This window comes from Sander lucioperca, chromosome 4 (genome assembly GCF_008315115.2).
Source record: "Sander lucioperca isolate FBNREF2018 chromosome 4, SLUC_FBN_1.2, whole genome shotgun sequence".
In the NCBI taxonomy this organism is placed as follows: domain Eukaryota; kingdom Metazoa; phylum Chordata; class Actinopteri; order Perciformes; family Percidae; genus Sander; species Sander lucioperca.
The window spans coordinates 22,382,474-22,400,869 of NC_050176.1; the positions used below are offsets into that span (position 1 = coordinate 22,382,474).

The window sequence follows — 18,396 nt, forward strand, 5'->3', positions numbered from 1 at the left end:
TATCACAAAAGGCATCAAGAATGAGTAAGTCCACAAAACCTGTTGCCTAAGTAAAACTTCTCTGATTCCAGCTTGTTAAATGTGAATATTGTTCTAGTTTCTTCTCTCCTCTGTGACAGTAAACTGAATATCTTTGAGTTTTGGACAAAACAAGACATTTGAGGACGTGGTCTTGGGGCTTTTGGAAAAACACTGATCCACATTTTTTACCATTTTCTGACATTTTATAAACCAAACAAGTAATCCATTCACACAGAAAATAATCCACAGATTAATCAACGATGAAAATAGTTGTTAGTTGCAGCCCTAGTTATCTGTGACTCTTTGGGTATGATATGCATACAGGTGTTTACTCAAAAAAAACACTAACATTAATCATCTTAATCATCATTTATGACCGAGCAGAAGTGTGTGGTGGTGTCTGTATCTGCAGAGACCCTGCCCTCTGACTTAGGGTTATGTTGTAGCGCTTGTTTTTAATGTTTTTATGAAATATCTGTATTGACTGCATGATCATATCACTGTATTATTTACTGCCATGCCATGTGAGTAACACTGTTTTAGACTGTTTTTTATTATCTGCTCTAGCTTTTCCAACGTTTTAGACACAGATATTGTAATAATAATCAATAATGTGAAATTGCATGTTTTTTTTTTTATTGAAAAACGTAACATTTTCATGAGGAAGGACCCCTAAAGCCCCCGCCAAATACGTGAACCTAAAGCCCAGTTCAGACTAGAGATGCTGCCTAAAACGCTGGTATCAGTATCGGGAAGTACTGGAGTTTATGCACCGATCCGATACCACTTAATAAAGCCCTAAAGAAAATCGACGTTAAAGTAGTTTATTTATGTTCTTTTTCCATTATAACTGACTGTCAAACTGCATAATAAAAGAAAGTTCTGGGTCGTTCATTGTTAGTGTTTGTTCATGTTTCACAAAGAGTTTAACCTGAGCCAGACTGACAACAAAGATATAGAAATCATATCACATCCATACAGGGATAGTAGTATACAGTTGTTAAAACATAATAAAATATATGACACACTGGTATCGGATCGGTACTCGGTATCGGCCGATACGCAAGTTCAGGGTATCAGAATCTGTATCGGGAAGCAAAAAATGTTATCGGGCCATCTTTAGTTCAGACCAAAGATTTGCGACGAGAAGAGTAGAAACTTGCAACTTCTTGCAACGCGCCGGTCTGCAGCGTTCTGAAAGCTGCCAGTTCACACCAATGAGATGAGAAGGTGTAACATCTCCATTGCAACGACTCTTTGTACTTCCATTAAACTAACGTTAATTTCATTATTTGTTTTTTTGGAGGGAGCCTGAGATCTAAGCTTTTCATGCTAATGAATACTTCTCTGTAATTGTTGTGCATATGACAATGAACTTGAAACCATGATACTCATTAAATGTTTCCCTTTGGCAGGTTAGGTGACACCTTCAGTCGGGCTGTGAACACCCCACAGGACCAAGACATACATTATGTCCAGCATGAGGACCCAGCAGACAAAGTGAAACAAACTGTTTCAGAGGGTCATGTGCACCAGGGGCAGGGGGTAGGCAAAGGCAGTGGACAGGGTAAACCTCAAGGAGGGGCCAAAGGTAAAATAGCAGGTAAAATACTAGTAGACGTAGGTAAAACAGTAGCCAAGGGTATGTTGGAGGAGTGAATTATAGATCCGACGCCAAGGCCAGATTGAAATGGCTCGGACCTGAACGCCAGCTGCCCTTTTTCAAATGCTTTTCTGTTTCTCTTCAAAGTAATCCACGTGAGTCAGAATCAGCTGACTAAAGCTAACCTTTAGTAATTGTACTCTGTACTTCTGTAAAAGGGCATTTTATAATGTTCTGTTCTTTCTGATTAAAGCTTCGCTCAGCATCTATTCTGATCTCTCTGTGTGTCAATCATTTGGGACGTCCTGCATTACAGTACCATGCAGCGCCTTTAAAAATAAATGTGAGCGTAGAGCCGTGTAGTTAGTTAACTGGTAATGTAGAAAACAACACACAGCTAACTGACTTTCTGACACATTTAATATACTGAGTAATTCTCTGATGTTGCTATACATCTATGGAACTGCAAGTCTTGTTTTGACTACAAGGCTTTTGACAAGTGATTGACCTGTAACTGCAGTCTCATATCACTAGGGCCAAACGTTCCTTCTAGACGTGCATCTTTAGGTTCATGAGAATGTATGAGAGGGGTATCGGTGTTTTTGGACTGACAGTGAGTGTCAACAGAGCATACAAAGAGAGTGGATACAAAGTAAAGTATATTAATTTGCAATTAATTATATTAATACCAGACACTCACAGTTTGGCTGATCAGTCACTGCTTCAAGTAAGGTGGAGACCATTCAGTTGAACCCCATGACTCTCAGCAAACACCAATGTCTCCCATCAAAAGGCTGAAAACAAGGCCAACTGTCCAGTGGAAGATCTTCATCTACATTAAAGACAAATAACAATTAGTGAAATCATTTTCTTCTTGCAAATACAGGAACACAGTGGCATTTAACAGTTATTTCAGCTTTTCACGCAACAAAAAAATACCTTATTCTTAGGTAGAGTAGTAGTAATGGGGACAACAATAACCAAGTTTTCCTGCTGCAAAAGCTGAAATATACCTTCACACTAAAACAAACACCAACGCTGCACAGCTGTAGCACATAATAGTTATTTCATTTTCAAGTTTATTATTGTCCGCAACCTATATCCTCTTTATATAAAGATAATATCATGTCTGCTAAAAGTATAACAGGGTCTGGAGAAAGTGTGACATTTTTTGTTTTAGACTCCTGGATAAACGATCCAAGAGGCCTGTATCACTCCGAGAGCAGAAAAGAAGTTGTAGCTTATATAATCTGTGGCCAAATGGCCCTTGAAGCGTTGCCATGCCGGGTACACGCCTCCAAAGGTCTCCCATTGTGTGTGGAAAAACAAGCACATGGCCAGGAAGCCAGCCTACAACAAGGCACGGCTGGAAATCACTGATCACAGCCCCAGCTGCCTCTTGTTTGCCCTCATTAGGCCAGGACAAAAAGAGCCACACAAACCAAGGCAGGTTAGTCTGCGCTTGCCACTCCATCTAACCACTGCTCTCTGTTCTGCACCCAGAAAGCCCATAACTCAAGCCAAGGACGACTGGAGCCGAAGGACTCGTCAATTTCCACTGGAACCCGAAGCCTCCGGTCCCCTCCTTGCCAAACTACACTGGTGAGCCCCTCTATTGCACCTTGCCTACCCAGCTGAATTCCCCAAACCAACCCTGCACGCTAGCCACGCCACGAGGGAGCTACATCACTGCACTCTTTATTTTGCTGTACTAAGACAAATAAAGTTACCACCTTGGTGGGTTTTCACTGCAACTTTGATTCTGGTCCATTCTGTCCCGTCACACTGGTGGAGAATGCGGGCATAAGAAGAATGGACCCAACTGCTTCACAACCCCGGCAGACAGCCTCCAGTCCTGCCGCTGCAGCTGCGGGGGACCCCATGCAGGTTATCCTGCAGACGCTCATCCAGGGCCAGCAGGAATCACAGCAAATCACCACAGCCCTCGGTGCCCTGACTCAGCAACTCCTGCGGATGCAAGACCCCGGTGGACCTCTAGGACCCCAAACTGCTCATGATGTTGCCCGCTCCCACCTCACCAAGCTCACTGCGGACGATGACGTGGAAGCATATCTCTACACCTTTGAACAGACTGCCACCAGGGAACGGTGGCCTCATGTTAATTGGGCAGATATTCTCGCCCCATACCTTACGGGTGAAGCGCAACGAGCCTATCAGACTTTGCCTTGGCCAAATGCAAGGAACTATGACACCCTGAAACAGGAAATTTTGCTCCGGCTCGGCCTCTCACCAATAGCAGCAGCCCAGCAGTATCAGTCCTGGTCCTACTCGCCTGACATACCTATTCGAGTACAATTGACTAACCTCATACGTACTACCCAGAGATGGCTCCAACCAGATCGACTGAATGCCCAGCAGATCACAGAACGAGTAGCGATGGATCGCTTCTTACGTGACCTCCCTAAGTCAGAGCGCCGCATTGTGAGCCTGGCTGCGGCTGAAAATCCTGCACAGATGGCCGACGCCACAGAACGAGCAATTGCTACCAATGCTCTGATGCGTGATGGGCCCAGTGAACGAGGCGGCATGACAATGAGGCCCCAGAGACGTGACCCAGGGATTCCCCCTCCTCGTCCTTCCCCCACAATTCACCAACCTGCACCATGTGGCCCGCCACACCCAAGAGATGAGCCCATGCCTACAGATCCAGGCATTCGTTCCCCACCCGCCAGGACATGGCTTGCTGGATGTGCTATCCATACTTCCCAACCAACACGGGTTCCCACCCGCCGGGTGCACATTCAGGGCCGACCCGTCCAAGCACTACTTGACTCCGGAAGCACTGTCTCCCTGATTCGCCCGGACGTCTTGGAAGGAGTACCCCCTGGACCGACTACCATGCTACCCATCTCCTGCGTTCATGGGGATGTCCGGGAAGTAACAGCCACCCGGGTGGTCGTTCAAGATGCCTCTGGTTCCTGGCCCTTATTGGTAGGGATGCTGCCTGAGCTTCCCGTGCCAGCCCTCCTCGGCCGTGACTGGCCTGGTTTCCCTGATGCCTGGGGTAGGCATGGAAAGAAACGGAGAGGCCGACCCCGGGATCACCTTCACCGCCCCCTGCCCCAGCCAGAGGAACGACCTGTCCTGCTGGCCCAAGATGGTTCTTCCGATGCGGATGAAGAAGGTGAGCGGGGACAGGCGGGTTCTAATCCATTTTCTGAACTGTTTCAACAGATCACTGAAGGGGGAAGATTTGCTCGAGAACAGAAGGAGGATGAACGACTAAAACATGCCTGGCGACAGGTCCTGCAAGTTGAAGGGGAGCAGCGACTTAGGACCCTCCCAGATCAGTATTTCAAAGTGCACAATGGGCTCCTCTACTACAGTGCAGCTCGCCGTGGTGAACGTTGGGACCTGTTGGTTGTCCCCCGCACACAGATTGATGCTGTAATGACCCTGGCCCATACCCATCCAATGGCTGGCCATCTGGGAGCCCAGAATACAGAAGCCCGAATTAGGGATCGGTTCCACTGGCCCGGGATGACAGCTGAGGTGAGGAATTTCTGCCAACGATGCCCCACTTGTCAGCGCACTTCCCCTCGCATGCGTCCTCCAAGTCCGCTCATTCCCCTTCCCATCATTGATGTACCTTTTGAGCGTATTGGCATGGACCTAGTGGGCCCCCTCCCAAACTCTGGTCGTGGACACGAGTATATCCTGGTCATCGTGGACTATGCAACACGGTATCCTGAGGCTGTGCCCCTGCGTAAAGCCACGTCCAAGAACATTGCTCGGGAGCTCTTCATGCTCTTTAGCCACGTCGGAATCCCAAAGGACATCCTCACCGATCAAGGTACCCCTTTCATGTCCCGATTGACAAAAGCCTTGTGTACTCTTCTGAAGGTCCATCACCTCCACACCTCTGTCTACCACCCTCAGACAGATGGGCTTGTTGAGCGCTTCAACCAAACCTTGAAAAGAATGCTCCGACGAGTGGTGGATGAGGATGGACGACACTGGGACCTTCTCCTCCCTTATGTTCTCTTTGCCATCCGTGAGGTTCCACAGGCATCGACTGGCTTTAGCCCTTTCGAGCTGCTGTATGGCCGGCAGCCTAGGGGCCTTCTGGATGTGGCCCGGGAGGCCTGGGAACAGCAGCCGTCCCCTTTCCGCACCACCATTGAGCACGTTAAGGAGATGCAAGACCGGATTGAGAGGGTAATGCCGCTTGTACGTTCCCACATGGAGGAGGCCTAGCGGGCTCAACAGCAGACCTTCAATCGTCCAGCCCAACACCGGGAGTTCCAGGTGGGCGATCGGGTATTGGTCCTCATCCCCTCCGCATCTTGTAAGTTCCTCGCTACCTGGCAGGGTCCTTACACCGTGGTGGAACGTCTAGGGCCTGTCAACTACCGAGTCCAGCAACCTGGCCGTCGACATCCGGTCCAGACATACCACATCAACTTACTCAAACGATGGATTGAGCCTGTTCCTCTGCTGACGGCCTGCGCCCATGCTGACCAACCCCCAGTCCACTGTGGTGAGGGGCTTAGTCCTGCCCAACTGCAGGAGCTCCGGGAGCTGATCGACCAGCACAGGGATGTTTTTTCCTCCAACCCAGGCCGGACTAACGTTGTGCAGCATGAGATTCACACTCCCCCTGGGACCGTTGTTCGGCAACGGCCCTACCGAATCCCTGAAGCAAGACGACAAGCGGTGGAAGAGGAAGTCCAGAAAATGCTTCAGCTTGGGGTGATTGAGTCATCTCACAGCCCCTGGTCCAACCCCATAGTGCTGGTTCCGAAGCCAGATCGCTCCTGGAGATTCTGCATTGACTTTCGCCGACTGAACAAAGTTTCGAGCTTTGACAGCTACCCCCTTCCCCGTGTCGACGAGCTGGTGGAACGGTTAGGCCGAGCAAGGTTCATCTCTACTCTGGATTTGACCAAGGGTTATTGGCAAGTACCTTTGAGCCTGGAGGCCAGACAGAAGACTGCTTTTAGCACCCCTAGTGGACACTGGCAGTACAGAGTGCTCCCATTTGGTGTCCATGGAGCTCCGGCCACCTTCCAGAGGATGATGGACCAGATCCTGGCCCCACACCGAGACTATGCTGCTGCTTACCTGGATGATGTGGTCATCCATGCTGAAGACTGGTCTGAACACAACACCAGGCTCAGGAAAGTCCTTGCTGCCCTCCGCCAAGCGGGCCTAACTGCCAATCCCTCCAAGTGCCACCTTGGCCTCACTGAAGCCAGCTACCTGGGATATTTGATATAATCAAGCCCCAAGAAGCAAAAGTAATGGCGGTACGAGAATTTCCCCGTCCCACCACCAAACTCCAGGTATGAGCATTCTTGGGGTTGGCGGGGTATTATCGACGCTTTATCCCTTCCTTCTCATCTACAGCTGCCGTCCTCTCAGATCTGACCAAGAAGGGACGGCCAGAAAAAATCTGCTGGAGTCCTGCTGAGGAAGCTGCATTTGTCCGGCTTAAGGAGGCCCTGTCACGTGAGCCTGTCCTCTGGGCCCCAGACTTCTCTAAGCCTTTCCGGCTCTGCACAGATGCCTCTGACGTCGGCCTGGGGGCAGTGCTGTCACAGGAGCATGAGGGTGAGGAACACCCGGTCCTTTACCTGTCCCGCAAGCTGAACGCAGCTGAGAAGAACTATGCAGCTGTCGAAAGAGAAGCCTTGGCTGTCAAGTGGGCGATCTTGGAGCTGCGTTATTACCTTTTGGGCCGACAGTTCACCCTGGTGACGGATCATGCTCCCCTCAAATGGATGGCCCATGCAAAGGACACCAACGCCCGTGTCACTCGGTGGTTCCTGGCCCTCCAAGACTTTCGTTTCACAGTCGAGCATCGTCCAGGCACGGCCAATGGCAACGCGGATGGGTTGTCCCGCTGCTGGTCTGGGTGGGCTACTGCTTCTTGTCAGCGTTGTGCGCTCTCACTTTCATCTGCATTGGCCTCCTTCAGAGCTCCTGACCAACCCGGCTTGACACCTGGGGGGGGGAAATGTGGCCAAATGGCCCTTGAAGCGTTGCCATGCCGGGTACACGCCTCCAAAGGTCTCCCATTGTGTGTGGAAAAACAAGCACATGGCCAGGAAGCCAGCCTACAACAAGGCACGGCTGGAAATCACTGATCACAGCCCCAGCTGCCTCTCGTTTGCCCTCATTAGGCCAGGACAAAAAGAGCCACACAAACCAAGGCAGGTTAGTCTGCGCTTGCCACTCCATCTAACCACTGCTCTCTGTTCTGCACCCAGAAAGCCCATAACTCAAGCCAAGGACGACTGGAGCCGAAGGACTCGTCAATTTCCACTGGAACCCGAAGCCTCCGGTCCCCTCCTTGCCAAACTACACTGGTGAGCCCCTCTATTGCACCTTGCCTACCCAGCTGAATTCCCCAAACCAACCCTGCACGCTAGCCACGCCACGAGGGAGCTACATCACTGCACTCTTTATTTTGCTGTACTAAGACAAATAAAGTTACCACCTTGGTGGGTTTTCACTGCAACTTTGATTCTGGTCCATTCTGTCCCGTCACAAATCACAACAATCTAATGCTATAGCTACATACATAGTCATACAATCATGTAACTGTTTTTTCAGTGATTGTTTTGTGGTCATTAACCATTTCTATCTAAACTAGGTCAAACTATTTTTCCTTATGTCTGAAAAACACTTAATTGGTTAGCTAGTTCCTGCCATACCGACCAGTGTTGGGAGTAGAGTGCGGATACCCGACCCGAGCCCGACGGGACCCAACGGGTTTGGGCAGATATTTAGAAATGATGTTCGGGTTCGGTCACCTCAGTGCGATTATTGTTATATTATTATTTGTTGTAAAATGGTGCTGCGGCTCCTTTAAGAGAGCTCAGTGTGTGTGTGTGTGTGTGTGTGTGTGTGTGTGTGGAAAGTGGGTAGAAGAGAGATAGAGAAAGAGGAAGCAGACGTGTAAATGCGACCAGAGCAGAATTGGTGTGTGTGATGTCTGAGATAAACTCCAGACTGAAAGCCAAGTTCATTCCTTTGCTCAACAGAAACGGGATTTTAACCCTGACGTTATTCAATTTATAACGTCGGCCCTGGAGGTAAGGAGTCTCCCCTGGTTTTCTGACCACCACCAGATTTTAACTGTGTCGGGCTCGGACATAAATATCTTAATGCCGGTCCGGCTCGGGTCGGGTTCGGTTACTGCTCTGTCGGACGCGGGTCGGGCTCGGACAGAAAAATGCGGCCCGATCCGCCCTCTAGTTGGGAGCAACGCATTACAAAAGTAACGCAATTACAGTAATGTATTCCTTTTTGCTGTAACGCAGTAATATAACGCATTACTAATTACATTTCGGTAATATTACACCCTCAACAATCTTAGTAACGCAAGTTACAACGCATTTTAACGCAACATTTAGTGGTGTTTTGTTTTTTTTAAGCCTTCACCAACACCGCAAAACATTTCTTCACAGAAAAAAATGTATAAATAAATTATATATATATATATATATATATATATATATATATATATATATATATATATATAATCATTATTTCCTGTTGCTGTATTCAATGGTTGAAATGACTGCAGAGACAGATACATATGCGAGATGGACATTATTTTCAGGAGTTATCTGCAGCCAGATGACGTCCTGCACTCAGTCCCCACACACACACACACACACACACCATTTACGCTAGAAATTGATGTTGCTTCACTTAACGAGTTTGGAGAGACTACTCATGGTGTGGCCCCCATCCTCCCCTGACCTCAACCCTATTGAGAACCTTTGGAGCATCCTCAAGCAAAAGATCTATGAGGGTGGGAGGCAGTTCACATCAAAACAGCAGCTCTGGGAGGCTATTCTGACATCCTGCAAAGACATTCAAGCAGAAACTCTCCATAAACTCACAAGTTCAATGGATGCAAGAATTGTGAAGGTGAAATCAAAGAATGGGTCCTATGTTAACAAAGGTAACTTGCCCTGTTAAGATGGGTTTGATTGAAATAGCTTTTAATTTCAGGAAATATGACCTCCTAATGCTGCAAATTCAGCAAATGACCATTTTCAGTTCTTTACAACCTATAAAATGCTTTGAAACACTGTTGTGCATAATAATTTGGAACAGTGCATTTTCAGTTTTTTATTTTTAAATATTTAAAAAAAATTCTGTTTTCATTAGGTGGTTTGTTCAATGTAATTCGACTTATACCCCAACAGTTGGTGACTTGAAAATTATACTGACTGTCATTTGCATTGACTATTTAGGAAAATCAGTGAAAAATATAATTTGCATAATAATTTGGAACACAGTGTATTTACATCACATTACAATCATTTCACAATTGTTGCATGTGTGTATGTGTGTAAGACTGGAATTTTTTTTTTTTTTAAAGCTTTGAAGAAATCAGACTTAAAAATACAAAAGTGCCTAAAAAAAAGAAATGCTTCACGTCAGCCCCATTCTGTAAGGAAATAAAACCTGTATGGACATAGAGATATGTAATCAATACACAGTAGTTTTTAAGGCTACGATTTAAGATTATTTTCATTGCAGATTAATCTGTTTTTTTTCTCAATTTGGATGAGTTGTTTGATCTCTAAAATGTTGAAACATGATGAAAAATGTGGATCAGTGTTTCCCAAAGCCCAAGATGACGTCCTCAAATGTCTTGTTTTGTCCAAAACTCAAATATATTCAGTTTACTGTCACAGAGTAGAGAAGAAACTAGAAAAAATGACATTTAACAAGCTGACAATTATAAAAAAAACGCGTGACATCGCTTAGAGCTCCTTTAAGTCTCAGAGAACGAGACGTTGTGACCGATAAAGACCCAATCAGGCGAAGAAACATTGGCGTCAGTGCCGGTGTTGCCAAAGGTTTCCGTTTGCGGCCGTTGAGAAACACAAGCCTGCAGATTCCAAACCAAAACGGGTCAGAAGTGTTTTCGAAATTTCTCCTGTTCAGGGGCTCTGAAACGCCAGAGCAGGGGGAATGAGAGGTGAAAACATAGCAAAAGATATTCATTTTTAAACCAAAACGTAGCAATGTAAATGTAGCCTCAGCGTCTCATACTGACGTACAAGTTTAACTGACACCGACACACAGAAACAGACACGATGAAGCTCTGCTTTCAGTCATAATCCAACAATGCTGCACCTTCCTGCAGAGAGATGTGGGTGTGTTTATTTGTGCTTTAGAACATAACTGCTGCAAAACAATGTGAGAAAAGATCATTTTATTCCTCTGATTAACTGCTCCCTCTCTTTATTCACTCTCTAGATCGCTCGACAACCGCTGTGCTCCCTCTCCCTCTCTTACCGTTGAGCCGGGGAGGAGGAGCCAACATTCAACGGTGTGCAAACAGTAAGGCAATACTTATTACATATTTTACCTTTAAAGAGAGACACTACAGGCAATCTTTTTCATTTTTTTTCAATTTTGAGGTTTTGGGCTATTTTGGTTCCGTAACATTTTTTCTTTCTAACTGGTAGGAAGAAAACATTTGTACTACGCTTTGCCTGTTTGTGTCTGTAGATTTCAGACTGAAGTCTCAAGATGTCAAACAGCGACCCCTAGAGTCACTGTGGAGTACTTGTATTTAACTCACGGCCTGATCCCCTCCCCCCCTTCTCGCAAGATTTGGCGGGGCGCCACCTACCAAACTTGCATTGCTGGTTTTGCAAGCGGCGTACCCCCTGCTTTGCTATCGGGATTATTCGCCCTACGGGATTATTCGCCCTACTACGAGTTTGTTTACCATGGAAATTACTTCAAAGCTGTTATATTAAGGTACAAATCTTGCATCGTGTGCCTTTAAACATAAGTAATCAACTGGGGAAGGTTCACGCTGATATCTGTTATTTGTATTTACATTTTATTTTTTTTAAATCCATATCTTGAAAGGTTTTGTTCTCAGACTCTGAGCCAGAAATCTCCACTTCAGTAGCACTTACACACACCTAATTTTCCATTTTCATTCCTGTCTATATTCTGAATCACCCTCACAATCAAAATCAACAGTGCAAACAAAGACGAATGTGTTCACTGGCAGTCCAGCTCCAGATGGGTAATCCACGGCCAGATCTTCAACACGTCCTGTGGCGTGCGGCTGTGAACCAGCATCAGCTTCCTGTAGACGCACGGGTTGTTCCTGTACTTCTCCTCAATGTCAAACGTCTTAAAGCCGCTGTGATTCTCAGGAACCAGGCCCAGCTTTTTCAAACACATCCCCGTGTAGACATCGTCAATGGGATACAATGCTACCTGCCGAGAAACGTTGCGAAGGCGTAGCGCCAACTCCCCAGAGTACAGATACCCTCCGCCTCCTGCATACGCCGGGTACTGCCCCGTGAATACACTCTGTGGGACAAAGTACTTGAGTTTCCGGTCTCGTTGCGGACCGGCGTCGCTGATAACGTCACCTATGAACAGATCCTTGGCCTTGATGTCAGACAGGCCTCCCAGGAGTTCAATAATTCGAAAGGTGTTGACGAAGACATCGTCGTCTCCCTTGAGGACGTACTGAGCGTGGGGACAGTTTTGACTGAACCACTCCAGGAAGAGGACGTCCTTCAGGGTGAGGTTGAAGAAGGTGTCCCTGTAGTCCCACAGGAGGACGTCTTTGTGCAGCTTTGCCTCGTGGCCCAGCATCCCCAGCAGGTCGGGGAAGTGGTCCACCGGCAATGCGTTGCCCAGCAGGAACACCGTCACCACTATGCGATTGGCGCGGCCCCACGTTTCACGGATTGCCTGCCGCTGGTCGAAGTGCGGGATCAGTGACTTGATCGCCAGCAGCAGGAAGGGTTTCTGGTCACAAACATGCGGCTGGTTTATCAGCATGGGGTACGTCCTGCAGCGCATGTGCAGGAAGAAATCCTGGAAGCGGTGTGGCAGGGTGTTGTAGTCTGAGATCTGCGTGGGGACTCTGTAGTCTGGTTCGCAGGGGTTGACTGGCCTGATGATGTTCAGCCAATCAGGCAGCTTGATGAGAGAGTCACTGGAGAGCACAGGGCAGGGTTATTATAGTCAACTAAAACCAAAATAATCAGTGGAAAATATTTTTAGTAGGGCTGCAACTAAAAATTCTTTTCTGGATGAATGGATGAGTTGTTTGGTTTATAAAATGTTAGAAAATGATGAAAAATGTGAATCAGTGTTTCCCAAAAAGCCCAAAATGACGTCCTCAAATGTCTTTTTTTTTTTCCACAACTCAAATATGTATTAAAGGAGTGAAGAAACTAGAAAATATTCACATTAAACAAGCTGGAATGAGAAAATCTTTACCGATTAATCTTTTTGAAAGGTAATTTAATAGTTGACAACTAATCGATTAATATAAAATAAAATAAAAACTGATTGAAATCCAAAGTTATAACAACCTTGGCAGAGAGTTGAAGATGGGGTTGTAGATCAAGTCCAGGCGCTGCTGCTCCTTGTTCCAGAAATATTTGCTCGGCACCTGTTGGCGCCAAAACCTCTTGGACGGGATTCGAACCTTAGGGCGGTCACTTTTGTCCCGCCCAAGGTTCCAGGACACGCCCACTAGGAAAAAGATGACGACGTTGAGCATCATCGTCGCACAGAGCACCCTCACTTTCCTGCGGGCCACAGGCATGTTGCCTCCCCTCTGCATCTACACAACGGACAACGGATACAGAAAATTAGAGCTGCAAAGATGAATGGATCAGTTTGTTGTCCTTCACTGTTGTGATAGCATTTTTATACTCCAGTGTTAGGTTTCCCTTCTGACAGAGATGTTATTCTCCGTTTTCTGCCCAGGGTCTACAGATGAAAATTAGCTTATAGCTAACTCTGGTACTGCTAAGGAGCTGTGCATTGTCCCTGTCAAATAAATAAAAAGTTGTCAAGTTATGAATTAACTGCAAACTATTTTGAAAATCGTTAATCGGTTTGAGTCATTTTTTATGAAAAAAAAGAGTAAAGACTTCTTTGATTCCAGCTTCTTCAATGTGAATATTGTTCTAGTTTCTTCTAGGGATGCACCGAATCCAGGATTCGGCTTCGGATTCGGCTGAATATTGAGCTTTTTGACAGGGTTCAGTTTCTGCCGAACCTTAGAATTTTTTTCCACCAAACCGAACCCTACGCTTGCACTACGCGCGCTACACTGGTTGACGTAATGACGGCAACGTTGATTTCGGGAAGGTGTTTACGTAGGTGGAGCGTTCAAAGCAGTAGGCTGAGAGAAAGTGAAAATGGAACTCGTGAGCAGAAAAAGTGTAGTTTGGCAGTACTTTCAGTCAAAAGAAGGCCATTCATGTCCAGCTAAATGTTCAATTTACAATGTTGATTTGTCTCGTGGTGGCGAGGACCCTAAACTGTACACAACATCACCGCTGTTACAACATTTGGTATGAAACATCTGAAAGAATATGAGTTGTGCATGAAGGAATCTACAGACAGCAGCCAAAATGCAGCAACTTCAGGTACGGAATAGGATTCGGTATTCGGTTTCGGATTCAACAGAATCTTAACCAGTGGATTCAGTATTCGGCTTAACCCCAAAAATCTGGATTCGGTGCGTCCCTAGTTTCTTCTCTCCTCTGTGACAGTAAACTGAATATCTTTGAGTTGTGGACAAAACAAGACATTTGAGGACGTCATCTTGGGCTTTTTGGGAAACATTGATCCACATTTTTCACCATTTTCTGATATTTTAGAGACCAAACAACTCATCCATTCATCCAGAAAATAATCTACTTATTATTATTGTTGATTAAATCAACAATATGTTATAACCTTTGTTTTTTCAGGGAGGTCCATTGAGAGCAAGCTCTCTTTTCAAATGACGCCCTGAGTACAGCACAAAAAAAAAACGATCTCAATTACAGTACAAATAAATAATATATAAATAATAATCTGATCATAAAACAAAACCCAAATTACATTATGTGAGAAATGAATGAACAATCACAAAATTACAGTACATGTAAACAATAAAAACAAATGAGAATCAATGATGTAGGCGAATAAGAGGACTATTAAAAACAAGAGCAGTCCCTACGTAACACATTTTCAAGCATCATCTTGAACGTCCCAATGGAAACGAGTTGTTCTGATTTGAGAGAATCCTGAAGCCAGTTCCATCTGTGAGGAGCGTAAAAGTAAAAATAATAGTTGCAGAAAATCACTAAAAATCATCAAGATCTGCAGAATCAGGACTTACAACAAAGCTGGGATATAAAGGGACATTTGGAAACATCAACCCTGAAGCTTTGAGCCAGAATAACAACGGAAGAATCTGGTACAGCAGCAGTTTAACGGGAACTTGATTTCCCCCCCCACCGTTTGGTTTCAGAGCTCAGACCGGCTGCACACAAGGCCACATTTCTATCTCTAATCCTGCAAGAACGGGCTCATGACTGAACTTGTTTCCTCAGCATCCCCTCCTTACTCCGTCCTCCTCCGTCAGACAGGAATCACACGTTTCCAATTCAGCCGTGCACATGACGCCAGTTTCCTGGCAGCAGTCTTTGTCACCGTGTGCTGACTGTCCGCAAACGCACACGCACACGCACACACACGCACGCACACACGCACGCACGCACGCACACACACACACACACACACACACACACACACACACACACACACACACACACACACACACACACACAGAAGAATAACCTCTGTTTTTCTTCAACAGGAGGTTGATGATACAGCAAAACAAATGAAGTTTTTCAGTTAGGTAAATACAGGGTGCAATTTCAACACAGTCTCACTCCCTACTCATCAAATGTCTGACGCATGGTCAAGGACCCCTGGCGTCAAGGACCCCTGGCGTCAAGTTCCGACGAAAGAAGTGTACCTTTTGCGTTGTTTTTTGACGTGGGGATCTGTCACATAGACATTCATGTTAATCCCTCACTGTCGGATATAGACGAAAGAAAAAACACGGCCCGCTTAACTCCGAATCTGTGGCAGTTTTATTATTAAAACTTATTTTAAGCCCAATAATGTTTTAATCAACATTTCTTCATGAGATCTTATCATGGTTTATATGTATTTCTTTTAATGTTATTATTTTGGTCTATTTCGGCCAAGGAAGCTGGGTTGCTTTGATGTTTATTGATATTTTTAAAACTATAACGCTACATCTATCAACAGATGTTATCATGGTATTCTATACTTTATTTTAATAATATTATTTTGGTCTTATTACCGGTGAAATATTACAGTATGCTGTAAGATAGAACAGTAGGCTACGATACTTATTTAATGAGCCCAGCTGGACGTATTCAAAGCAACGTACAATGCAATGCGAGCATTCATATCAGAGAATCGGACAGTGATCAGCGGGTCTTTAATGGCAGCATCGCTTCAAACCATACATATTCAATCAGTGGTTTTGTCACCAGCAACAACACGTTGCTCAGTTTGGTTCCAGTAAGTTATGCACCGTAATAATTTAAAACAAATCAGCTGAAGACTCCAGAAGTGTCATAGTAATTACCGCTCCGCGGATAGGAAAGATACAAATATATAATATTCGTAATATTGATGTTTTTGACTAACGTTGTATTTAAGGATTTAAATAATAAAGATAACAATAATAATAAAATACAGTTTCATGTATTTGTCTCATGTACTGTTTATCGGTCGGCCGGCGGGCGGCGGCAATCTGAAATGGAACGAAGCCCATTCACAGCCGACAGCAAAAACATAGGAGTCGAACATGTCCTCCCACCAACCCCGGAAGAACTACAAGTACCTAGCTTTCTAACAGGTTCTGGGGCGCGTCTCTAGTGGGAGTTGTAGTTTTTAAATATATTGGTATATTTCTCATAAGTAGAAGTTGGCAGTGTAGAATGTTGGATACACCCTGGGGTTTTTTTTGGGATGGGGAACACACCGGTGTCATCAGATTTTAAAAACCAAATCGTTAAATAGGTGGAAAAAAGCTTATTACCATATTTGACAGTGCTTAGAGTTGGTAAACTTTGGTGACCATATCTACATGACAGCTGAGGTAAAGAGCTTTGTAGAACAGTTGGTCCTATGTGTGTAGCTCCTTCTGTTGCTAAATGACAAGCCTTCAAACATGTACTCGGTTCAAGGTTCAGAGGTCAATATTTCAGAGCAGGAGTATTGTATTCTCTTCAGACTGACATATGTTACTGTCGAGGTTGAGATCTTTCCAACAATGTGTTTGCTATAGTCCTACGACAACGTTTTAATTTTTACATATCATGGAGACCATGTTGCAGGCGATACTTTATTGTCCCCAGAGGGATATCTGCCTTGAGTTCAAATGCTTCACACATAACACTTGACATATTGTTTTATCATACAGCTGACGTATACTTACAATAAAAAAAAAAAACATGAACAAAGTGATATGTAGCCAGACTGAAGCACATCACACAGCCACAATCTATTGCTCATTTTTCACAAACAGTGACAAGAGCAACACACAACCCTGTATGCATTATATCATGAAGCTGTTGTACAACCCCTGCAGCCTCAAGCAACATTATTCAAAGTTTTAATTGAGGTAGGTCTGAATAGGCCTACAGTTTAGAAATGTTAAGTTTACATTGGGGTACCCATACCTTCTGCCAGAGGATAAGAGCTCCTTGGCATGGATAAAGATGGATCAGACCATATTCTCTATGCTTGCCTGGAGAGACTGGTTTCTATTCCTCTACACAACCTTCATGACAGTAACCTGACAAGCAAGCTTTAAATTTGATGTTTTTAGATATCGCCATGCTTTCTGACATATTAAAATGCTCTGTAATGCAGCCTTGTATAACATAAACCCTCTGATTCACCGTGAGTGTCTGCTCTAAATGATAACACACACTTTGAACACGGGCCTTCCAGCCAAAGGTGTTGTTCACATAAACACCAAAGTGCCTATAGGAGCAGAGCCGATTGATTGGTTCATCATTTATGACCTCTGATACCCTCTGACCCATGTCACAACCCTTTCCTCAGTTTGTGAAATGGTTGAATGAGGCACCACAGCACACAGGTCTCTGTTTCAGCAGAATATGCAAAAGTACTTGTGCCTGTGTGCAGTAATAGGCTGAGGTAGAAGTGTGCCAAAAATGCCAAAACACATGTTGCGTATGTACACCTACCCATACAAAGCTATATACATCTTACTCTGTGAATGAAAATCTTGGCAACAATCTGCTTATCCTTTTAATTTCCTGAAAATGCTTCCTAAAACCAGTCCCTTCTTAATTTTGAAAATGTAGTTTCAGCAAAGGCTACAAAGGTTAGGATGGCTACAAGCTGTCACCACGGTGATTGATATGAGGATCATCTTCTGAATATTATATTTTTATATTATATATATATATATATATATATTTTTTTTTAATGGCCTCTTATTAGCCAACGACTCTGGGGACTCTGCTATTCTAATGCTTTTAGATCTTTCAGCCGCTTTTGATACAGTAGAACACAATATTTTGATCGTTCGCCTGGAGCACTGTGTCGGTATTAAAGGTACTGCCCTGGACAGGTTCAGATCCTACTTGTCTGACAGATGTTTTTCTGTCAGCCTTGGTGACTCTGCATCCTCCTCAGTGCCTCTCCCTCAGGGTTTTATTCTCGGGCCAATCCTCTTTTCCATTTATATGCTCCCCCCTAGGGTCCATCCTAAAAAAGCATGGCATTTCTTCCACCTGTATGCTGACGACACTCAAATCTACCTGCCTTTGAAAAGGAAAGATGCAAACTCCTTAAAACCACTGTTGACATGTCTTAAGGACATTAAAGCATGAATGGCATTACATTTCTTAAGAATTAATGAAAGCAAAACCGAGGTC

General features: G+C 45.0%; 1 protein-coding gene across 1 annotated transcript; it reads right to left on the bottom strand.

Annotated features, from left to right (window-relative positions):
* Nucleotides 1-11,336: 11,336 nt before the first annotated feature.
* Nucleotides 11,337-13,471, bottom strand: LOC116052166 (N-acetyllactosaminide beta-1,3-N-acetylglucosaminyltransferase 2-like). Its single transcript, XM_031302693.2, has 2 exons — nt 12,973-13,471; nt 11,337-12,590 (listed from the first exon to the last, which is right to left on the bottom strand). The coding sequence occupies exons 1-2, from the start codon at nt 13,224-13,226 to the stop codon at nt 11,636-11,638; spliced, it is 1,209 nt and encodes a 402-aa protein (XP_031158553.1). The 5' UTR covers nt 13,227-13,471; the 3' UTR covers nt 11,337-11,635.
* Between the last annotated feature and the right edge of the window lie 4,925 nt (nt 13,472-18,396).